This window comes from Ambystoma mexicanum, chromosome 9, assembly GCF_040938575.1.
Source record: "Ambystoma mexicanum isolate Mex_15411 chromosome 9, UKY_AmexF1_1, whole genome shotgun sequence".
In the NCBI taxonomy this organism is placed as follows: Eukaryota; Metazoa; Chordata; class Amphibia; order Caudata; family Ambystomatidae; genus Ambystoma; species Ambystoma mexicanum.
In genome coordinates, this window is record NC_090931.1 from 630,215,753 (window position 1) to 630,240,821 (window position 25,069).

A 25,069-nucleotide genomic window follows, 5' to 3' on the forward strand; every position below is an offset into this window, starting at 1 on the left:
AGAACTTGGCCCCCCATCCCCAGAGAGCAGATCCTCTCGGTAGGGAAGACGACGTGGAGGGCAGATGGACATTTCTAGAAGGTCCAGGTACCATGCGCCCCTGGCCCAATCTGGAGCAATGTGGATCATGCGGGACCCGAACCTCCGTAACACTTGAAGAATGACGGGGACTGGAGGAAACGCGTACAGCAGCGGGAATGACCAGTCCAATACGAATGTGTCTCCTAAGGCTCCTCTCGGAGGAAATTCCCTTGAGCAAAATCTCTCGCACTTCCGGCTGACACTGGTGGCGAAGAGATCCACTTGTGGCGTTCCCCAAAGGGCGAAGATCTCCAGAAGGCCTTCCTGAGCCAACTCCCACTTGTGAGAGATCATGCTCTGCCTGCTCAGAGCATCCACCGCTGCGTTTTCGTCTCCGGCCAGATGAACTGCAGAGAGCGAAATTCCCTGGTGGATGGCTCAGAAACAGAGCTGCATTGCCTCTCTGCACAATGGGAGTGACCCTATTCCCCTTTTTTGTTGAGGTAATGCATGGCCACTGTGTTGTCCATCATGATCAGGACACTCCTCCCCCGCACAGACGGCAGAAAAGCCTTCAGGGCTAGCCTGATGGCCCTCAGCTCTAAAAGGTTGATGTGGAGTTTGGACTCCAGAGACCAAAGACCGCTGGCGGTGAAGGCGTTGGCATGAGCGCCCCATCCTGTGAGGGAAGCATCCATCACTACAGTTACCTCTGGCCATGGTTGCCAAATGGTTCCCCCCTTCATCAGGTTCCCTTCGTTGGCCCACCACAGAAGGTCCTGGGAGACCGAGAGTGGAATCTGAACGGGATCTGACATCTTGCCTGAGAACTGAGACCACTGCATCTTGAGGACCCATTGCAGGGATCTCATCCTCAACCTGGCTTCTGGCACCAGAAAAATGCAGGATGCCATGAGACCGAGCAACCTTAAGAATTCGAAAGCCGGGAGACTCTGGTCATGTTGAAACTTGTCGACCATCTACACAATGTGATGAGCCCTTACCTTGGGAGGCGAGCACTTCCCCAAGTACGTGTCCAACACAGCCCCAATGTACTTTAGCTGTTGGGAAGGTGTCAGATGCGACTTCTTGAAATTGAGGGAGAAGCCCAGCCTGTGGAGGTCGAGCAGGTGAGACCGAGGTAAGCCAATGCCTGCTCGGGAGAGCGTGCAAGGATCAGTCAGTCGTCCAGGTAGGGGTAGACTTGAATCCCCCTCTCCCCCCCTCGCCCGAGATACGCTTCCATCGCCAGTAGCTTGGTGAAGATATTCAGGGCGCAGGTCAATCCTAATGGCAGGACCCAAAACTGAATTGTGCGTCGCCAGCCGCAAACCTCAGGTACTTTATGTGCTTGGGATGAATCGGCACATGAAAGTAAGCATCCTGTAAGTCCAGAGAAACTAGCCAATCCTGAAGTTGAAGAGCCTGCATGACTTGAGAAAGAGTGACCATCTTGAACTTGTCCTTCCTGAGAAGTTTGTTCAACTAACGCAAGTCCAGGATGGGTCTCAATCCCCTGTCTTTCTTTGGGATAAAAAATAAGGGGGATACCAACCCTTATTCCTCTCCGCTACAGGCACCAGTTCTATAGAGTCTTTCTGTAGCAGAGTCAAAATTTCCTGCACAAGGAGCGGATCTGGAAGCTTCAAAGAGTGTTTCCCCAGTGGATTCTCGTGAGGACGCTTTACGAAGGGAAGACCGTAGCCGTGGGCCATCTTATCCAGAACCCACACATCCGAAGTAATGGCTTGCCACTCTTCGAGAGGCCGAGACAGTCTGCCCCCAACCAGCGAACCATGGGACATGGCCTCATGACTGTTTGAGCGGCTGTGGCAGCGCCTGAAGGCAAAGAGGCAGCTGCCTGAGCGGCTTTGGCACCCCCATTTCCCCGACCACCACGGGTACTTTTTCGCTGACCCCTTTGACTGGCAGCTTCTCACGTTCTTCCAAAGGAGGAGTAGTAACGAAAAGAAGCTCCCCTCCACTGCTGTCCCCTACGACTAAAAGGCAGAGGTTGATGCACAGCTGCGCTTAAGGATTTAGCCGCAGCTTCGAGGTCTGCAACCTCTCAAGGCTCTCGTCAGCCTTGTTGTCAAACAAATGTGCGCCATCACAGAGCATGTTCAAAAGACAGGCTTGCACATCCGGGGCAAAACTGGACTTCTGCAACCACGCAAATTCCATATAATGGTGCTCGCAGCCATGGACCGGCTAATTGTCGGCCGTGTCAAAACCCGATTGAAGGGACTCACACATGGCATCCTTGCCATCTTGCAAGAGAGCAAGGAACCCATCCCTTTCTTCCCCTTCGGGAATATGCTCAGCTGCTAGAGAAACACAAAGTGTGTGAAAACCTTGCTAAGGCACAAGTGGAGTTGGCGTATTTGCCATACGCCCCGCAGAAATTACCTTGTGAGCCCAACCGTCAAAGCATTTGGCGTCCCTATCAGGAGGGATGGTAGGGTACAGCGCTTGCCTCGAGGTGGCCCTAGCCACCTGAACCACCAAACTCTCGGGAATGGGTGAGTGGATAAATAGCTGGGGTCGCTAACGGAAGGACGGTACCTCTTTGTCTAGGATTTGTTAACAGCCGGAAGAGATTCCGGTGACTGCCAAGCAGCCGCCACCCTTTTCTGTAAAGTGAGGTGAAAAGGTAACACCGGGTCAGAGGGCGGACCTTGATCTAAAATGTCTGTTAGATCATCTTGTACAAAGTCTTCAGGAGGACTGGACTAGCCCAGATATTCCGTGACCCTAGCCATGAGCCTCCTGTATGACGACCCCGCATAAGCCCCAGGCTCAGGCCTGCCAAATTCCACTTCCGGAGAAGTGTCCAACCCACTGGCACCATGAAGGGTTTGCCTCAACTCCTCCAATTGGCTGTCTCCAGAAAAGACAGGCGACACATCAGGCTCAACAGAGTTCTAAAAGTCAGACCTTTCCTCCTCCTCATAAATGTCGTCTAAAGGGAGGTAAAACCCTAGCCTCGGGACAGAGGAGGGCCTGGAGTCCACCACAGGCCTACAGGATCGGGAACCTCCAAGGGTAAATTGCTGGCAAAAATACCCAAAGGCGGTGAGGGCGCCGAAGGCTTCTATGCCGAGAGAGTCGACTGCTTCGATGTCAACAACAGTGCAGACTGCGCCGAGGGCTGATAAGAAGGCAAAGCGTTGATGTCTGAATCCGACAGACACAGCGCTGACGGAGTCGACGCAGGCTCCAATCCATTAACAGGTTTCTGCAGTCTCGGTGGAGACGAGGACCAAGCCCTGGAAGCATGTCTCTTGCGACTACCCTGAGCCTTGTTCCGAACGGGACCTCGAAGGTTCCTGATGCGAGTCGCGTTGAGGGCCCGAGCCCGAAGGCATGCGAGCCACGGTACGAGACCGTTCCTGGCCTGCTTCATCATAAGGCGTGACTGGAACTGTGCCTTGCGATTGAAAAATCACTAACTGCTCCGAAAGGGCAGCCCATTCCTCCGGAGTCTAGGACTTCGTCGGGCATGCCACTTTCCTCGTGGCGCCATCTTCCGAGGACGACGGGGAAGGCGACCGGTGCTGGCGCTTCCTAGAATGCCGGGACGAGGAAGAAGAATGGCGGGAACCACTCTGGGACCGAGATCCCAGGCCTCCTCCAGACGCAGAGAATCGCCTCGCGAGTCGTCGGTGGAAAGCCCCTTGGACAATTTAGATTTTCGTGAGTTACTGGGTTAAGCACCTCTACCCACCTGAAGCTTCCCCTTACGCGCCCACAAGGCCTTTTCAGTCAGCTACTTGCATTTTGAACAGTTGTCTGTGTCGTGACTCTCGGCCAAGCAACACAAACAAATGCGATGCAGGTCGGTGATCGACATTTTAAACTTGCAATCCCGGCAAGTCTTGAAGCCAGACCGCGGAGTTGTAGGGGTCGATGAAGACATCTGTACGATGAAACACATCGAAAGAGGCGCGCAGAGTTCTTGAAGCAAACACGGTTGCGGAAAAAACAGAACTGAGGCTACGGGTGCTGTGCGTCCTATTTATAACATCCGGTGACGTCGCTCTCGACGGAGGCCTTCGAGGGACATCGACCCAACGGCATCGACGCCCTCTGCCAAAAAAGTTTTCGAAGTGCACAGCTGCGGACATTACATGTCAAAGATGTGGAATGCGTTGGAGGACACAATCCACTCAAATATAACACTATGCACCCCCTAATTCAATGGAGAATGTAAATGGAATTGTATGTGTTTTTAGGATGGTTAAGAGTTAGTGTAATTCGAGGTGTGGGGAGAAATCAAACAGCCTTGGTAACTCGACACTGCAATATTATACAAAGAGATGAAGTTCCCAATTAGGAACTTCATCATTCCTCATTACCATCGTGCCTTTAAAACTGGATTTACTACTTACTGCTGTACTACTTCAGAACCAGAGCTTGTATTCAAATCCTTCCGAACACGACTTTGCACTACCATTGATCTGTAGGAAGGCAGACGACAGACCTTTAGTAATAAGAGTATGTTAGGTAAAGATTTGGGGTAGTACCCTGTAAAGGGTTCCAACCGGGCGTCACACACCGGACCAGTAGTTTCGTCCTTAGTCTTAGATGTAGTGCGCTATGAGAATGCTTTTTCTTGATTTTCTACAAATTCAAATTGAGCTGATACCAACCTGTCTCACACCCCCTTTTACAAATACCCTGGGTCACAATGGACCATGAACCAGGCCGGTGGGTGGTAACACGATATTTATTAATTTGCAGTGAATTGTTAATTTTATTGCATTGTTGAATGATTTTTAAAACAGGTTTTATTTAATCATTTAATATCTTACATAAACAATAACACAATACAGTAATACAAATGTACAAAGTGATGCTTATACATATACCTCTTACTCTAATCTTAGAAGAATAACAGAAGGACAGAAGCCAATGTAAACGAGAGAAAAACAAAAATAATAAAAAAAACTAAAACAAAACTCCAGAGTAAAAGTAATAGAAAGCGAAAGAAACAAATAAAATAAGAGTACAATTACAAAACCAAGGCAAAGTAGAAACCCTAGAATGCGAATAAACAACTTAAGCATAAAGATCATTAAATACTCTGCAGATCCTCTGATATTAGTCAAGCTGGTCTTTTCCGTTAAAGGATACTTTCTCTCTCCTAGACAGAAGGGACAAGCTCTGTAACCAATCACCAACATTAGGGGAAGTGTCACTTTTCCAAAAATAATGTATTTGCTTTTTATCTAGAAGAGCTCTATATGCCCATAACATTTTGCTTGTAGACAGTCCAATATCTATCGGAATTAAACCTAGCACACCAACAAGTGGATCCCTAGGTATAGATAAATCCATAACTAGTTCCATTCTTTGAAAAATACCATCCCAGAATAGTAGTAATTTACCACATAGCCACAACATGTGGAGTGTGGTCCCCACCTCTGTTACAATTCCAACAAATGTCCGCAGTACACAACTTCCTCAATCTCATCTTCCAGGGAGACCAGTATAGATAATGGTTAATTCTTTGTTATGTATACACCTCAAATCTAAATCCACTTTATATTTAATTGGATGTGTACATATGCGGTTCCATTCAATATCTGACAACGTGCAACTCAGATCCAAATCCTAATTCCCTCTACCACATTGTGATGTTAACTGAGATGCAGATGGTGTAACCAATTTATACAAAGTAGATGCAGACAGGGGCATGGTCTTTGAAAGAAGAAAAATTGCAGGTAAAGCGTACATTGTAGCATTCAATGGCGAAAAAAGCACATCAAAAAGCTCCCGCCGAACATTATATCAACAAATTTCAGTTACTTTCAGCTTATATTTAAAAAGCAGGAACTCAACATGAATCATATTCTGACCATCATAAACCTGTCTAATTCTCCAGATGCCTGCTCTTCGCCATGAAATCCATGAGAAAACAGTTCTGTTTCACAGTCTGGTTCTTCCATAAACTGGAGTCTGCACACAAATATTTCTCTTCCCGAATCTCATTACATTTACGCCACTTCTTCACAACATGCTTTATAAAAAGCGGAGTTGTACCAACTGGCAACCTTTTTTCCATGAACATTCCATCTCAATTTTAATCCAACCTGCACAATTAGTGTGATCAGACACCAACCAATGGTGTAACGTCTGTAGCGTAAATGCAGTGTGGTAACGTTTTAGGGCAGGATAGCCAAAGCCACCCAAATGCACCGATTTATGGAGGACATCTTTTGGGACTCATACCTGGTTCCCTTCCACTCCCACACAAACTTATTCAAGGATTTATTGATACTTAATAACAGGTTATTTGAAAGAGGTAGGGGAAGCATGCTAAAGACAAACATTCTGGAATTTCTGAATTTCAGCTTGCGAGCAAGGCCCCCCGACTCTTCACCCCTTTCCCAGAAAGCTTTTCTGGAATAAAATAATTGTGTTTCTGCCTTATGACGGAGTTCACAATCCAAGGCTTGTTTCGCACGAGTCAAAGTCAATAAATTCTCCTTACTGGCAAAGTCACAATAGCGTATCTCACATGCCTTATACTCACCCACTAATTTAACCATAGCCTTTTCCCGTTGACGTTTTCGATATGACGCAAAACTGATAATTTGACCATGCAGTGTTGCCTTCAATGTATCCCAAACCACCGATAGAGTCCACTGAATGCAAATTATCCTTCATAAACAATATTTCCATTTCTATATGCTTGACAAACTGTATCTGAAAGCAACTGTATATTCAAACGCCACCGTGCCCTAGATTTCAAACCACAAGCAGACTCATCCAATATCAACATAATAGGAGCATGATCAGAAATTACAACATCTCCAATTGAAGCATTACAAATGTCTCCACATAAACTCCGACTGACGAGGAAAAAATCAGTACGTGAAGACGTACCATGTGCCAATGAATGAAAAGTATTTTGTGTCTTCCACATTAAGATCTCGCCAAATATCATGTAAATCCCATTTATCTAATAATCTTAGAAGACCTTTTCTTGCTTTCAACTCAACATAAGAATTAGTCTGAGTGGTCTTATCCTTTTTCATATTAATGTCGGTATTGAAGTCCCCTCCAACTATAATTTCTGTACAACCTAGCTGATCTAGCACTTCAACTAGCTTTTCAAAAAAAGACATCCGGATTCACATTGGGTGAATAAATATTAAAAATTGTCATGTATCTATGCTCAATGTACAATTTTAGCACAACATATCTCCCTTCCGGATCTAAACATACACTATCAGTTCTATATCTTAAGCCTTTTTTTGAAAGAGAATAGACACCACAGGAATTACTTGCAAAGTAACTAGAAAACTCTTTTACATACGAACCATTTAAGATGTATCCCACTTGGTCTCCTGTAAAAATACTATATCTGGTCTCCGCCTGCCCATCATTGATAAAACTTCCCTCTGCTTAATAGGACTATTCACACCCTTAACATTCCACCTCATAAATGTTATATTTGCCGACATTACTCCAATGAAACACGATCTTCGTGCCAAACAAGCCGCACCCATTGGCAATCTGTTTCAACATTCAATGCATGTTCCCTCTTATTTTCTTCTCTCGCACCCATCTCCCACCTCTTTCCTCCCTTCGCCCCTTCTCTCTTCTTTCCTCCATTTTCCCCAAATAGTGACACTTAATGTTGCATTCTAGGACAATAAACAAAATCATAAATAATCTAACTTGAAACCAAAAGCAGATAGAGTGAAAGTAGAGAAATCAACCAAAAAGAACAAAGAGAATACAGGAAAAGCATATGCGTCAAGATATTCAACGTTATAAACATAATCAAACATATATTTGCTCAAAATGAAACATAACTTGAACTAACATTACCTATACAGCAATGAAACAGCAACTACTCAACAACCAAATATTAATGACAAGCCCAGATAATCTGTCAGACCTGGACCTAATAAACAAATCTTTAACATTTTACGCAACTATATATAAATTAAAAGCTTTATGAAATGGCATAGCTTATATTCAATTTGAATAATGTACATTTAGCAGGTACATTCATCTTTATGCCAACATACCTACAACTCTTACATATCCAAATGCCCATACAAATGATCTATTTCTTGGTGTCTGTATCCAAAAATCTCATTAGTGCTGCAAGCCCTGTCAAGCAACCATATTTTCATTCTGCCATGCAAGCACCAACTCAAAATGTATGGATACCCAACAACCCTGCCCCCTTCACAGAACTCAGAGGTATGATAGCCAGAGGCGTTGCTAGGTCGGAGGGGCTAAGGGGGCTATAGCCCCTGGTCTCCTGGTTCCAACCCCGGATAGAATCTCAAGAGCTATAACTAAAAGGCCAGGCCGCCCCCAGTCCCAACAGTTCCAACATTAGAGTAGCCCCAGGTCTTTTCCAGACCCAGCAACACCCCTGATCATAGCAATTCAAATAATACCCCACTCCTGAAAAGTATGTTTAGAATAAACATATGAACTCCTTTGTTAGCCAAAATCCTTAATTTGCATAAAATATTAGCAAAACATTAGACATCTTATCTATTAGCAACATATTCACAGCAGAAGCCACATAACACAACGCTGTTAGCGTAACAATGCAATTCAATTATAGTACAGCAAGATGCAACTTCCACCGTATAAGCATCCATGGGACCAGAGCCTCCAAAGATCTGCTGTAGCAGTTTGAATTCTCAGACATACATGTAATTATCTGCTAATGGTAACTAGTATAGAAAAAAAGCCCTTTACGTTCAATCACAGTTAAGCCAAGAAACTTATTACAGCCATGGTCTCTCCGGTAGCACTGAATGAGTGCTATTATAGTTTAGATTACAGCTGAGCGCATAAGCTCTTAAAACATCCACACACCCACAGAGCGTAGTTGGCAGCAACAGGGAGCGATGAAATAAAAGGTAGCAGATGTCACTGACACCACATCCCCTTGTAGACACTAACTAAATAACTGGCTATGTGCTTTGCTAGCAGCAAACGCTACATGTGTACATATTATCATAAGGCATGTTAATCTTGAATTTCAAAGTGGCACCATATACACTTTCCTCAGAATATCCATTTATCTGCCATTTCTGTCCCTTATATGCTACGGAAAGCTACCAAGTCTTGAATTACAGACATCAAAATTGCATCTTGATTATGAAACGTTTGCATTTCTGCGTTGTCCAATTGTGGAGATAAAAGTCTTAAAGTTTTATTAATAAACTACTTTTTAGAGCCAAAATGGGTGGTCTTTGTCCTCCACTGTGACCATTTTTTTTCTTCAGGCTCCCACCAAATGTCAGTTCAGCCCAGGGCTGCCCTGGAGTTTCCCCAGCTTGAGTGACTGGTGGTTGTCACTTCCAAAAGTCACACGTAGGTGTCCTAGATCTATTGTCTCAAGCTGAAGCCCAGACAAAAGTCCGACGAGCATGTGATATTTCTTTCTCTTGGTCCATTCAAATTTTTCAAGGGCAGCAGTTAACAGGTAGGTGTCCCAGAATCGAGTGTGGCTTATTTTGGAGGGAGGGGATGGGGGAGAGACCTCTCTTGTTGCTAGCAACCGCCCAATCAGAAAACCTGTTTGGCTAGTTCCACAATGCAGCCAATGCCTTTACTTCGTTCTTTTATTTTTCTGCATCAGAATTAGGTCTGTGAAACAAAACATCCCATCTAGGTTTTCACACAACACCCCCCTGACATTCCTAGACAAGGAAAAGGCTTTATTCAACATTGGACTTTTAAAACCGGCATTTTTCTTGGTTTGCAAAAACACATTTTGACACGTGGTGAATGCTGCTGGGATTTCCCTTTCAAATTCGTTTTTTCTCGCTCATCTGGATTCCAAACATTGTTTTGCAGCCCTAGTCAGTTTCACTTATACAGCAATCTGTATAAGACAGAGGTCCACTGAAATTGACATATGCCCTTAGAGCGAGGGTTTAAGAAGCAGTGATTTCTGACGTTTTGTAGCCCAAAAGTCAAGCTTTTTCCTGTGCGGTTGAAAGTAAAGCTTCTGTTGATTTCCCAGACTTGATCTGACGCAGCCTGCCATTCAGGAATAAGGCTCTCTTCTGCTGGAGAATCTGAATATGGATGTGCATGGCAGGGCCTCGCTGATAAAAGCAGAGTAATGTAGAACAGATGAAGAGCATCAAAGCGGCATCATTTTAAATGTAAAAGCAGAGTAATTTAGAACAGATGAAGAGCATCAAAGCGGCATCATTTTAAATGTAAAATATTTCCATTTTTCAATGGGAAACTTTGGGCTAGCAGCAAAGCAGCAGTGATTTTTTTCACTCCACTTCTATAGTACACACCAAACACACCCTGGCAGACTTTCTTGGTGTGCTCCCGGATCCAACTTGCCCAATGGTGCTTGGCAAAACAGTGCAGCCATCCTTTTGTAGCTGCAAAATGCAGTTTTGATGCGAGGCAGTGGTTCTCGAAGGAGCCAGCGCAGCCATTTTGCTGTTAACTGCTGGAGTGCAGCTTGGTTATGGATGGGAATTCTGCTGAGTGGGTCAATGTATCCCACAACCCTTAGGGTGCACTACAACAACCGTAGCCTACTGGCAACGAGACCCGACCTTTGGTATAAGTCTGAACTACACAAGTTGGTAGTGTGGCTGAGCAGCCAGGCTTATCTCAAGAGGGGTCAATGTGAGCAGTAATGTAGTTAGAGAGATTCACAGTGACAAGTATTCAAATAAACATGAATACTCAGGGTTTCTTGATAAAACAATTATTAATGTATTTACCAGTCATTTCAACAAGCCTTCTTCAGAAGGAACAACATAAAAGCAACACTCAAACATACTTCAGAAATCCACACCCTTAGGTTTCCTACATTCAGTAACTTCCCATTGGGGATGATCCACAGACAATTCCTACACCCTCTGGTAACAAATAACTAGGACACCTGTGGTCATTAATATAGAACTGTTACATATAGGATAGGCAGAGAGTGGGTAAAAAAAGGTTTAAACAGAATAAACAAGAGATCTCACATATTTCTTTCAGCAGGCAAATACTTTTGAACCCCCCAATGCAGAGTAAGTTAACCCCTTCCTGGAAAGATAGGTGCAACACAAAACTGAGGAGAGAAGAGTAATTAAGGGAACTAGGCTAAGCCAATGTCAATGAACAAAAGTCAATGTAACTGAAGCACTTCTTGAAGGTGAGAGTCTTTGCACAATGTTTTTAGAAGTCTTTGACGAAGAAAGAAGAATCAAATGTAGAGCCACAAGCCGGGAGACTTGTGAAGTAGAAGAGCAAGCAAATCTACAGTGAGAGGGTAAGTTCTCTCAGACTTTACAGTACTTTTGGTATGAAGAGACAATGCAGCTGATTATTGTTGTTCCTGTGTAGCTGTGCAGTTCCTGTTGTTCCTGGGCCTCAGTCGTGGGGACAAGAGGGAGGACTTCTGGGGACTCCTGCACCACAACGGGACAGTCACCGACCGCAAACAGTAAACTTACAAACAAGTGGCACTTCAGTGTTTCAGATTCTCGCAACTACCTCAAACAGCAACACCGCGGTTCCTGGCTGTCGAGATGGACCTTCCTTGCTTCTGGGTACCCGCACTCTGTTGAGGGGGCTCAGGCTCGGTCAGTCCTGCTTCCTGGGAGTGCAGAGGATCTTTCTGGAGCTCTTGGCCAACTTAAAAGCAACACAAACAAACGGGTGTTTCTCTCCCTGGCTATTTGGTTTCCAGCAGCACTCTGCGGAAATTCAACTGGCTCCGAGATGGATGTGCAGGTGGCTTACTTTGGAGTTGATTGGTCCACCAACTCAAGGGGAGAAGTCGTCTTTGTAGAGCTTCTCTGTTGAGGCGATCTTGGAGCTTCAGCACCGCAGCAGGGCTTCACCGGTCAAACCAACGGTCCAGGAGTTGCAGCAGGCGTCTTCTTCCAATTCTTCTTCGGATTCCCAGTCACAGAAAAAATAAGAGGGGGAAAAAGGTCTCGCTTTCTCCAGGTTCAAAATTTAAAGTACTAGAGTCCAGCAAAAGTGCTGGGGGTCTCTAAGGTAGAGATGTATTAACACATTTCTGAGAATTCTCCCTAACAGTGGGGGAAGCCAAAATAGATGCCAAATGAATTAAAAAGTACGCGCAAGATGAAACAAAGCCAAAGCAACGGTTTAAGAGGTAAAATAAGGACAATATAAAATGCTAGCAGCAGATTAAATAGAGACAGTTATTGAATACCAAACTAAATTAAGGCTTTTGCAAAAGCTATGACCTGATGATAGATCTTTCACACTACAGATCTAATGCAACTTTTTCCTCAAGACTTGTGTGCCATTGTATTTTATGCTATGGCTGCTGCTTCTGTGCCACCGTATGACAAGATGTCCCATTTGTAAGTCTGAGTGGGCTGGCACATAATACCTAATGAAGTGGTTTAGACTCTTGGCAGAATATATTCATATTACCAGAAATACAGCAGAGCATACAAATAGTTTCTACATTGCAACAAGTGACCCACAACATCCCCCCATGTCCCGTGACCTTCATAGAGAATTCGAGGGAAACAAACCTACTCTGCACCCAGCAACAGGATGATCCAAAATTAGTACTTACTTTAAGTAGATGAGAACCTTTGCGCGGTCCCAAGCCACAAACATACTGTATTAGGGTCTGGCTGTAAGGGTGAGCGATAGCACGGTTCACATCCACTCCCACCTCGCTGACGCGGTTTATGAACTCACAGTAGAGTGAGTCCAGGAGCTCCTCCTTTGTGACGTGCTCCTGAATAAAAGGAAAAAACATAAGTTGTTATGGTCTGATCAGCTTCAACCCTTGAGAAAATTGACAACTTAATGTCACTTGCAGCTATAACTACTCTAAGAAATGTAAACAAAATAAGGAAAATCAGGAACAAGTTACTTACCTGTAACTCTTGTTCTCCAGCATGGGTCTGGCATAGATTCACATGCTCATGAATATTCCCTGTCAGGCTGGGAATACTCAGTAACAGAAAAAATCAGTTTGTTTCATTTCTGAACTGTATTTCTCCCATAAACCAATCACTGAGTTTGGGTCATAATGCCCCAGCCAATGACTGCCCTCTACCTAAGCCCCTACCTCTGGCACCCATCTTCAGATTTGGTAGGACATAAAGTGGCAGTAGGACCAAGAGAAGAGCCGCAGAGGGGCAAGCGGGAGGGTTCGCATGTGAATCCATGCCAGACCCATGCTGGAGAACAGAAGTTACAGTTAAGTAACTTGTTCCTTCTCCAGCATGGGGTCTGGCATGGATTCACATGCTCATTAATAAAGAATACATAGCAGTACACACATGCACAACCACGGGAGGTGGCAAGGCTCAACATAAGCATCTCTTACCTCCTCACCAGGCTCACCTTCAAGCGAACAGGTTGCGCAGCACTGCTTGGCCAACTCTAGACTCCTCCCTGGAATCCCTGTCGACGCAGCAGAATTTCATGAAGGTGTGCAGCAACCTCTATATAGCAGCCTTGCAGATCTCCAGCAGGGGCACACCAGACAAGACCGCCATTGTGGCAGCAATCGCCCTGGTAGAATGGGATCTCGGACAGCCAGGCAATGGTCGGTTTGTCAACCAGTGACAATGAGTGATGCAGCCGGAGAACCACCTGGAAATGGAAGCCTTGGACAGGGCATTCCCATGGTTCACAGGACCAAAATTCACAAAGAGCTGAGATGTTTTTGAGAAACTTTGTGCGGTCCACATAAAACTTCAGCGCTCTAGCCACATTCAGCGAGTGCAAAGTCCTTTCAGCCGGCAACAAAGGCGTCAGGGAAAAACACAGGTAACACCAAGGGCTTGTTTAGATGAGTCTGACTGCACCTTGGGCATAAAGGAGGGGTGAGTCCGCAGCACCACCCTCGTCTCGTGTAAAGTTAAGTAAGGTGGCTTACAGGACAGGGCCCGAATCTCTCATACCCGTCATGCAGAGGCGATGGCCCCGAGGAAAGTGGTCTTCCACGACAAAAACTTCAGCTGAACTGTCTGCATAGGTTCTAATGGAGTGCCCATGAGCCTAGTCAGCACCACATTGAGTTCCCGCACCGGGCCGGAGCCTTCACCGGCGGGAACGAACGGAATAGTCCTTTGATGAACCTTAACCAGACGGTGTGACCATAACGATGACCGTCCCGGAGATCTGGTGTAGCGGGAGAAAGTCGCCAGATAAACCTTAATGTAGTTGTGAGCCATCCCTGCTTTGGCCAACAACAGCAAATATGGTAGTACCTGTGGAGCCGTGGCTCTCAGAGGGTCAATCTTCTGTGCACGGCACCAAATTGCAAATCTCTTCCATTTGCGTCTGTAGAATTTTAAAGTAGACGATGCCCTGGCAAGCACCTCCTTGCAGTCCGCTGTGAGATCGTACCCCCCTAAACTCTAACGCTGCAGGAGCCAGGCCTTCAGGTTCAGCGATCCTGGGTCGTGGTGCAGTATCGCGCCTCCTACCCTGGAGAGAAGATCCGCAACCACTTGAACCTTCACTGGAGGGGATAATGACATGCTGAGAAGGTCCGGGTACCAGATCTGCCTCGGCCAAGCTGGTGCAACGAGGATCATCCTGCACCGGGACTGTTTGAGTTGACTTGAAGTAATGACAACGGGGCGGGGGGGGGGGGGACGCATACAGAAAAGGCCGTCCCAGGGGAATGAGAATGCGTCGGCCATGCTCCCCGGCTGGGGAAACTTGCTGGCACTTGGTATTTGTCACCGTCTCCAATAGATTGATGTAGGGATCGCCCCATCTACCAACAGGTGGTCCACTTGGTCCTGCCGAAGCTCCCACTCGTGGCAAGAGCATAGCTCCCTGCTGAGGGAGTCGGCGACTGTGTTCTTTACTCCTGCAAGATGAAACTGAATGAGTAACATAACCTGGGCGACGGCCCAGCGCCATCGGTCCAGCGCCTCTTTCGAGAGCGCTGGGCACTGGTGGCCACCTGCTTCCTGATGTAAAACATCGTGGTGGTATGGTCTGTGAAGACCCGCACCACCTTGCCCTTAAGGGACAGAAGAACGACTTGAGGGCCCAAAACAATGCCCGTAGCTCCAGTTCGGGAGAATCCTCATAAATGTACTAATTCCCTTCACCTTAGAGACTCCCAGCAACTTTGCTGGATTTTGAGGACTAGATTTATTTTCCTGGAGAGAGTGTGACCGTTTTTCCTACTCTCTCATGTGTTTTGAAATGTGTTTTACTCTTGTGTTTTCTTTGGTTATGGAGTCTAAACAACTCCCTAGGCATCATCTTTTCATTTGTGTCACACAGCACCCTCAGTGCAGGGGCGCAAGGAAAACATTTTAGGCTTTCCAAGGGTTAAATACCTCCTCTAGGATGAACTGTTTCAGAGAGTGAGTAAAGAGAAATTGACTTTACTAGACTTTTTAAATTCCTAGACCCAGCACACCCCATCTTACAATAGAGTGCTGGAGTGGTTACTTAGTATCCCGTGTGTCTAGATACTCATGTAGCAGTCGAATGCTCCACTTTCCTCTCAGAATGGCTGGTGGCAGTGGTTTTACAACAAACCACCATGATTTTTCCCCACCGCGAACACCGGTAGCGTTAAATCGCAGGAGCCATGTTTTTCAAGATGGCGTCAGAGCCTCCGTTGTTTAAACAGGTCCCTGTCTTCTTTTTTCACCATTTCTTTTTGGAAAGGTCCTTCTAGAGTGTCTCGGCGCACCAAACTAGGTTTGGTCCCTTTATTCCTTTGCCGGGCTTCAGGAGTGAAGACCACCTCTGGCGCACAAGTGTTTGGGGTGGGCAGGAAGTGAGGGAGGTGCCCGAAAACTCCCTGTGCTTAGTATCCTAGGAGACGCAAATGCACTCTGTGGTGATTGCCTGGCTGACTGTCCGGCAAGGAAAGCCACCTTGCTGGGTGAGCGACAGCTAGGCTGGAATGAATGGGAGAGAACTGAATAAAAGGCGAGTCTCTTGGCTTGGAAGGCATAGGCAACCACTGGAACGAAAGAACCTAAGACAAGCTTTAAGAGGAAGGCTGCTGCAACTCCTGGACCGTTGGTTTGCCCGGTGAAACCCTGCTGCAGGTCTGAATCACCAAGTTAATCTCAACTCCCTTTGAGTTGGTGGGACCAATCAACTCGACACTAAGCCACCTGGAAACCAATCTCGGAGCTGGTTCTATTTTCCTCAGAGTGCTGCAGGAAAACCGAATAATCAGGGAGCGGGACACCAGCTTGTGTGCTTCACTACACCTACCGGAATTGAAGATCTACCAGTTTCCAGCTTTTTGACCAGTCCCAGTGCAGGAGTCCCCCGACGTCCTCACTCTTGTCCCCACGACCGAGGCCCGGGAACAGCGGGATCTGCAGGAACTGCCAGGAACAGAGGTCATCAGCTGCATCTTTTTCTACATTTGAAAAGGTACTGTAAAATTAGACAGAGTAATTACCTCTCGCAGTGAAAGTGCTTGAAACTTTCCCAACTCACAGGGCTAATCAGCTTGTGACCCAACACATGATTCTTCATGCTACAAACTATTCCTAAGAACTTTTGCAGACTTGTCTGTTTTACTACCAGAACTGCTTCATCCTATCGAAGACTTTAGCCAATTGATTTTGGCCTAACCTATTGAATTGAATCTTCTGGTGAACTCTAAATATTTGCACTGACCAAGAATAATTGTAACCTTTCATGTTCTAATAATCTTTGCCTTTACTCCTCTTGAAAAGTATTTCTGAAATAGTGTTGAAGTTTATCTGTGTGTGATTTATAATTGTCTCCTCTTTATGAATGTTTTATAACCCACAGATAAATTAATAAGTATTCATCAAAGAAACCCTGAGTGTAAGAGTTTATTTGAACACTTGTGATTGTAGACCTCTGTGTAACATCATTACTGCTCACATTCCCCTCTTGAGAGAAGCCTGGCTGCTCAGCTCTGCTACCAAAACTGTAGTACGGACTTATACCAAAGGTTGGTTTGCTTACACCTGTAGTGGTCCCAAAGTGTACTGCATCCAAACTTTGCCTAACAGCTCCAGAACGTTGATGTGCAACGTCTTCTCCATCAGCCACAGGCATCTGGCGTGAAGCTCCCCAGCCTTCCAGGGAGGCGTCCATCGTGACCGTCGCCTGGTGCGTTGGGGTCTGGTAATCTGCGCCTCTGGACAGATGAGAGCGCACACCCAACCACCTTATTGCTCGACTGAAGCTCTCATTGAGCGCGATCCTGTCTTGGAAACTCCCTGACACTTGATCCAACGGGCATTGAGGAACTCCTGCAGTGGGCGCATCCGTAACCCTCAGAGTCGAATAGAGATAAATGCACAATGACATCATGCCGAGCAGAAACTGGATGATCACCGTGGCTGCACCTAGCCCCAGGATGGCTGCTATCCTCTACTCCAACAGTGACGCCAAGCACAAAACCGTGTTGAGTCGGGATCCAAGGAACAGCACGTCCTGCGATGGAGTCAAGTAGGACTTTGCATAAATCACTGAGAACCCCAGATCGGTCAGAAGGCGAAGGTCCAACTTCTCTTGAGCTGGCCCGGATGAGCCAGTCATCCAGTAAGGGTAGACTTGAATCCCTTGCAGTCGCAGATGGACCGCCTCCGGCACCAGGTGAAGACAATGTTATGTTATGTTACTTGGCATTTATATATAGCGCCTTACGTATCATCGGTAACATCTCAAAGCGCTGGTAGGTTGAACGCCCTCGGGAACTGTAGTTCAAGTCAGTATAGAAGAGTCATAAGGTGCGGGGGTGCACCGGATGTGTGTGCAGCCGGTGTGGGAATTGTATGATAGCTGCTTCTTAGAGGTAGGTGTGGTGGGGCGATCATTTGTATGTGTTCAATTCTGGTAGGTGGACACCCAGACTGATTTCTGGCTGTGTTTGGCCTGAGGAGACGTTTAAGCTAGCGGTGTGTGTGCTCAGCCAGCTGTGTTTAATTAGGGTGATGAGGAGTATGTGGTGGGTGTTAGTATGAGAACAGCTATATCGAATGTGTCATAGTATCGCTGTGTTCTAATTGAGTGGTGGTGTATAGGGGAGAGTAAGCGTGGTAGTGTGATATGGTGGTTATCAGTAATGCGCTTTAGGTCGAGTACTCCATCTGTACCATCTATTCCGTCCGTTACATCTCACTCCGTCCGTTACATCTCACTCCGTCCGTTACATCTCACTCCGTCCGTTACATCCATTTAATCTACTAGTCCTTTTAACCATTCCATCCACTCGACCCTTCATCCACACGATCTACTCCATCCATTCCGTAGACCCATTTCATCCTTCCAATCCGCCTGTGTTTTATCTGTTCCATATCCGTTCCATATCCACTTCATCCGTTCCATATCCACTTCATCCGTTCCATATCCACTTCATCCGTTTTATATACACTGGCCGTTTTAGTTTTTTGTTTGTTCGATCGGGTCTCAATGCAGGATTGTTATCTATGTTCAACATTATTGGGTTTCTGTTTGTGGTTGTTTATCCTGTTTGTGTTAGGAGTCGATTTTTAAAGGGAAGAGCCACGTTTTCCGTTGTTTGCGGAAGGACATGAGGTCTTCAGTGAGTCGAATGTGGGGTGGGAGTGAGTTCCATAGAGTGGGGGCCAAGGCTGAGAATGACGATCCACCTAACCTGACTGAGTTGAGTTTGGTATCACTAGGAGGCGGGCAGAGCTTGATCTTAAGAGTGAGCGGTGGATGGTAGGGTTTTAGCTTGTCCTGAAGCTATTGAGGTCCGGTTTTGTGCATTGCTCGGTGAGAGAAGCATACTGTTTTGAAGGTCATCCTTCGTCCAACCGGGAGCCAGTGGAGAGTTTTGAGAGCTGGGGAGGTGCGATCTCTAGGGCCAAGTGCTAGTAGCAGTTTGGCTGCAGCATTTTGTGCTCTTTGTAGTTTACTCAGGTGGTATGCTTGGACTCCGAGGTAGAGGGAGTTAGCATAGTCCAGACTTGACATTACATTTGATTGGACAGTGGCGAGTCTGTTGGGAAAGGAGAGGTATGGAAAAATGCACGTAAACATTTTTAGGTGGTAGTGGCAGAACTAGGGACGTTGACTTGGTGTGAGAGGGTTAGGTCAGAGTCGAGAGTGCATCCAAGGTTTTTTTAATGAGGTTGAGGGTGGATTGCCCATGAATGATGGCCAGGGTAGAGGGTGCGGAAGTATTTGTGTTGTCACACATCATGATTTCGGTTTTGGTGGGGTTTAAAAGGTGGTGGTTTGTGGTCATCCAGTGATCAATGTCAAGTAGGCAGGCAGCGAGGTCGGGCTGGCAGTTGGGTTTTGAGTTAAGGAGTTTTAGGATTAGTTGGGTGTCGTTGGCGTAGTTATAGCACAGGATATTGTGCGAGCAGATTATTTGTGGGAGGGTGGACATATAGAGGTTGAACAGGAGGGCTGATAGGCACGCCTCTTGTGGAACTCGTGTACTGACTGGTCGGGCGGCGGAAACAAAGGAGGAGGGTTATTTGGTTCCTAATGCTGAGGAAGGATGCTATCCACTTGAGAGCGTTTCCACGGATTCCCAGGGAGTGGAGGCGGTCAAGGAGGATTGAGTGGTTGATTGTGTTGAAGCCGGTGGATAGGTCAAGAAGGATTAGTGTAGCGCATCCCGCAGTATCTGCAGTGTTTTTAAGGTCATCCCAGATTGAATTCATAGTGGTTTTGGTTCCGTGTCGGGGTCTGAAACCTGATTGAGTGGGGTATAGGAGATTGTTGGGTTCAAAAAAGGCATTTAGTTGGGAGTAAGCGGTTCGATCGATGAGTTTAGCAAGGAACCTGGTATTTGAGATTGGGCGGTAGTTTTTGGGGTCAAGAGGGTTGAGGGAAGGTTTTTTTTTTTTTTTTTTTTTTTTTTTTTTTAAGAAGAGGCTTGACATGAGCAGTTCTGAATGCGTCGGGAAAAATTCCCGAAGAGAGGGAGTCGTTTATGATGGTTCTTGCGTATTCTCCTGTGCAGGTAGATGAGAATATTTCTTTCAGGGTTGAGGCTGGGCAGGGGTCTAGCGGGGAGCCGGATGGTTTCCGAGCAGAGAGAAGTTTGAGAAATGTGTTAGTTGATATTGGTGTGAACGAGTCGAAAGTCGGGTGGGTTGCAGTTGCAGGCGGTGGGTGCAGGAGGGTCAGTTTGTTGGTTAGAGAATTTGTTCTTTCGAGAGCAGTGGCGTAGAAGTGGAGAGAGAGTGAGTCGCAGAGTGACTGACATGGGGTTGATTGGGTGGTGGTACATGATGGTTTGGTGAATTCAGAGATGATTTAGTGGAGTTCTTTGCTGGGGTTTTCACAGTTGAGGATTTTAGTGTTGTAATGGGCTTGTTTTGCTTTCCGGATTTCGGCTTTGTAGCTACGATGGTGCCAGGCCAAGGTGGATCTGCTCAGGGTGGTTTTATCTTTCCGCCATTTGCTTTTAAGGGATTTATATAGTTGTTTTGCAGTCTTCAGTTCTGGAGTAAACCATCTTGGAAAAGGGCCATGGCGGGCGGATGATTGGCAAGTGGGGGTGAGCAGGAATTAGTGAGGTATTTAGCCATCAGTCAAAGGCGTCGGAGGTTAAGTGTACATTGCGTGGGGAGGTAGGGGCGCAGACCGAAGGAGCGCATCGGCTAGTCTGGGAATTATTTTTTGTTTTTTCCAGCCTTAGCGTAGGTTAGGAGGTTCCGGTTCGGGTACAAGGAGGGGGGCGGGTGAGCGAATGTTGAAAGGGACAATGAAGTGATCGGACCAGATGATAGGGGTGGTGGGTGGGGGTTCAGATGTATCTGGTTGTGGGAGCTGAAGATGGCATCAAGAGTGTGTCCTTTATAGTGAGTTGGGCCGTTATTGTGGAGGCGGAGGTTAATCGCATCTAGGGAGTCGACCAGAGAGTGGGTCATAGGGTTGGTGGGGCTGTCAAGCCAGATATTGAAGTCTCCTAGAAGAGTGAGGTTAGGATGGTTTAATTGGATGGTGGCTATCGAATCGCAGAGGTTACTTGAGAATAGCCAGGCGGTCTGTAGATGATTAGGAAGCTGTGGGAGAATGTTGGGGGAGGGATATTTTGACAAAAAGCGATTCGCGGGAAGGGATGGTTGGCGGGCCGTCGATGACTGAGGCAGAGCAGTGCGACTTGAAGGCGATCGCTGCTACTCTTCCTTCTCCTCCTCCTCCTCCTCCTCCTCTAGAGGGTCGGTTGAATGGGATGAGGGAATATTCAGGGGGGAAGGCTTCATTGGCAATAGGGGCAAAGTCGTTGGAGAACCAGGTTTCCGTGATAAAGACTAAGTCTGGTTTGAGGCGGGGAGGTCAAAGATGCTGTGTGTTTCTTGCTACAGATCGGGCATTAAAAAGGATGCATTTTACTTTGGTATGGGAGGATTTTGTGGAGGTGGTGGAGGTTGGGAGGAGTGGGGAAGTGGGGAGGAGGGGGGGTGGAGCGGGGTGCGGAGTGAGTGGAAACTGGCAGGTGAGAGAGGGGAAATGGTCAGTGAGAAGAGTAGGTGGGTGGTCGGTGTAGGGGGTTGGGGTTGAACGGGTGTGTGATGTTTGTTGGATTTGGGTCATGAGACTCAAAAGGTGTGGTGTAGGGGGTTACGGGTTCCAGTTGTGGTTGGTGAGAATTCAAGGAAGAGGGGTTTGAGGAATGGGAAGAGGGTGGTGATGATCGAGACTGGGAGATTGATTTGGTGGGCCGAGACAGGAGTGGAGAGGAGTAATGAGTGATTGAGGGAGACCAGCTGCATTTTCTTTTCAGGGTTTTTGATGCAGTTGGTGTGAGAGAAAGGGTAGGGGGGGTCAGAGGGTGAAAGGGATGCGGCTACTGTTCTTGCCAGGGCGAGACGTGCAGTTTTTAGAGGGGAAGGAGTAGGGTCGGAGGAGGATGTTTGGGGGAGCTAATGGGAGGAAGGGGGAGGGGGTGGTGGCGGGGCTGGGTGTAGCTGGGAGTCTGGGTGGGCCATTAGTTGGAAGGGCCGGGGGTGCGGGAATGGTGATAGTGGGCAAGTGGGTGGAGGGGATGGGAGGACCAGGGTTCTTAGGATGATCGGCTCGCAATCGGGCTCCTCTGGCTTGGGGTTGGATAGGGGGCGTGGTGGAGGAGGGTGTGGTGGCGGGCAGGCTGGATTGGGATGGTGGTTCTGGTTTGAGGGTTGGACATTGAGTGGGCTGAGAATGTGGTGGCGGGTGTGTTGGTTTGGGGAGTGGGTGGTGGGCGAGGGGGGGAAGGGAGGCTGGGGCGAGTGGGTCTCTTTCGGCGGACCTTGGTGGGCTGGATGGACTCATGGCGTCTAACTTTAACTAGGCTACAGTTGGCATAGGATGATTTTGTTCACACTTTCCAATGTCAACTATACCACAGGATGTTATCATTCACACTTTCTAAGTTTACCTATAACACATTTAGGGACACTTTCTAATTCAGCTGTAGCACAGAATGATATTATTCAGACATTCTAAGTTCAATTATACCACAGGAGGATATTATTTACATTTTCTAAGGTCAACTAAACCACAGGATGATGATATTCACACCTCCTAAATTCAGCTATACCATAGGGTGAGATTATTCACAGCTTCCAAGTTCAGCTATACCACAGGATGATATTTTTCACACTTTCTAAGTTCACTTATACCACAGTTTGGGACAATTCAGCCGTAGCACAGGATGAAATTATTCACAGTTTCCAAGTTCAGCGACACTACAGGATGATATTATTGACACTATCTAGGTATACCACGGGGGGGGGGGGGGGTTATTCACACTTCCCCACAGTTACGCTGTTAGGCACACTTTCTAAATTCAACTTTGGCACAGTTCCGCTATTAGGCACAATTTCTGGATTTGTGAGGTTTGTGCAGACTATCTAGATGGGAGATAATAATAATAATAATAATAAATAATTATCCACTTATGGAACAAATCAGACCCATTCAATGTTGTTGGGAGTACAGTCAAGCAAGAATTTACAACAGTAGGGCTTGTAGGTGTGAGTGGTAGGGTTGTCTGGTGTGAAGAAATTGCTTCAGTCCCACCCTTGCCACACTTTTTGGTGGGTGGTGGCTTCCTACTTCTCCTGCGGATACCTGCAGATACGATCTGGAGCCGTCTTGGGCGCTGACTTCTGTCCGAAGGGAAGGGCCTTGAATTGGTAATTCCAACGACGAAGCACAGAAACTAGGTGTCCCTTGTGAATGGGGATGTGGAAGTACGCACCCTACTGGTTCAACAGCGACAGAAAGTCTCCCTCTTCCAGCTGTCCAAGCACGTGTTGAAGAGTGACCGTACAGAATTTCTGGGCTTTATGTATTTGCTCAGTCGCCGCAGGTCGAGAATGGGCCTCCAGCCCCCAGTCTTCTTTCGTACGAGGAAGTACCTCGAGTACACTCTGGAGCCATTTTGGAAGTAGCTCTATCGCCCCTTTCTTTAGAGTGGCCCAAACTTCCAGCAGCAGTTGCAGGATGTGGTTTTCCTGCCGGGCCACCAGAGGTATTTGGGGACACTTTCGCTGGAACTTTAGGGTGTGTCCGTGGGCGAGAGCGTCTAGCACCCAGTGGTCAGTAGATATGGAATTCCATGCGCTGACAAAGTTCACCAGCCGGCCTCCCACCGGGGTGCACGGGTGTGGGCATGACATCCCGGCCGGTTCATTCCTGGTTGGAGGTCGACGGGCCACAGTGCGGCTCCTGACGACGTCCTCCTCTGAAGGCCTTGGAGTGGCCTCTATTGGTTTACTGGGCTGAGGAACGGGAGGGTTGGCAGTAAGAAGAGGAGTGCCTGCTGAAACCCCTCAAAGAGCAGGTAGACTTGCTTCCTGAGGACCAAAAGGACGGTCACTGCTGCTGTACCGTGCCCAGGGCACGGGCCCTCTCCGTGTTTGCTTTGATGGCCTGTAGGGACTCATCCACAGCTTTACCGAAAAGGTTGTCACCGTCAAAGGGCATGTCCAAAACCCTGGTTTGGACTTCCCGATGAAAGTTGGTGGCCTTGAGCAAAACACGGTTGCCCAACTGGCGGAAACCCGCATCCACGATGTCCGTGGCCACTGTGATAGCATGGTCCAACACCACTTCGCCCTCCTGAAGAATCTCCAATGCCTCTGACCTCTTATCGTCAGGGAGGAACTTCAGCAGAGGTGCGAGCTTGAACCACAGCTCCCAGTCGTAGCATGCTACGATAGCAAGGGCGTTGGCGACCTTGATGGTCCTCGCTGCAGAGTAGATAAATCGCCTTCCCATCGCATCCAACTTCTTCCCTTCGTTGTCAGGAGGGGTGGATGCTGCCGAAGACGTAGAGCCGGATGACGACTTCTTGGCCGCTGCAGAAACCACAGATTCCGGCGATGGTTGGGCCCGCAAGCACTTGGGTGCAGAGTCCGGCACCCTGTACTACTTCTCCAGGCCGTCCTCCTTCGCTGGAGCTGTAGAAGGGTTCTTCGTGAGCGCCAGTCCTTCATCCCAAATGTCTTCCAAGAGGGACTGAAAGGATTGTCTTCTTCGCCTCGCAGCGCTGGTATAAGAAGCTCTCCTCCTCTTCCTGGGTGAGCTGGAAAAGCTCTGAGGCTCTGGAGATCATAGCATGGAATGATCCTATCTCGTCCGGCAGAGAGGATCTGGGCGGAGGCGACGGGAGGTCTCCCGCTTCCCACTGTCGTCATCATCCGTGCCAGGTGTCGCTGTGTCCGATCCAGTCTCACCCGTGGGTGGCCGGGGGGGTGACAGAGAAGGAGGCGAAGGGTGGCAAGGTGTAGCAGGTACCTCCTTTTCTTGAGCGGCGGTTCGCCCGTCGCCAGCGGGGTGGTTGGCACAGCGTCGCTGGCATCCTCTTCTGTATTCTCAGATACCAGTTATGCAGAGTTGAGAGAATGTCCACTGAGAGGCTTCTAGGTGGTTGAGGTGCAAGTATAGGAAGCTGGGGCATAGGAGCAGAGCCAAGGCCCTCGTCATCATGAGGCCTTGCGTCGCCTTCCTCGACGGTATCTTCGTCGTCGGTGCCCTGCTCATAGGACGCGACTCCGACTTTTTTTTTTTATTAGTTGTGTTTAGTTTGTCAACAAACTTTTACAACAATGTAACAAAACAGTCTTGGTTCAAAATATACATTCGTACT

At 47.4% G+C, this 25,069-nt stretch overlaps 1 protein-coding gene across 3 annotated transcripts in view; it reads right to left on the reverse strand.

Annotated features, from left to right (window-relative positions):
* Window positions 1-25,069, reverse strand: part of SUPT6H (SPT6 homolog, histone chaperone and transcription elongation factor) — a 1,195,112-nt gene that overhangs the window by 552,985 nt on the left and 617,058 nt on the right. For all 3 annotated transcript variants that reach the window (XM_069615328.1, XM_069615329.1, XM_069615330.1), the window contains one exon: window positions 12,590-12,757. In XM_069615328.1, coding sequence (XP_069471429.1) covers window positions 12,590-12,757 — 168 coding nt within the window. The remainder of the gene's footprint in view (window positions 1-12,589; window positions 12,758-25,069) is intronic.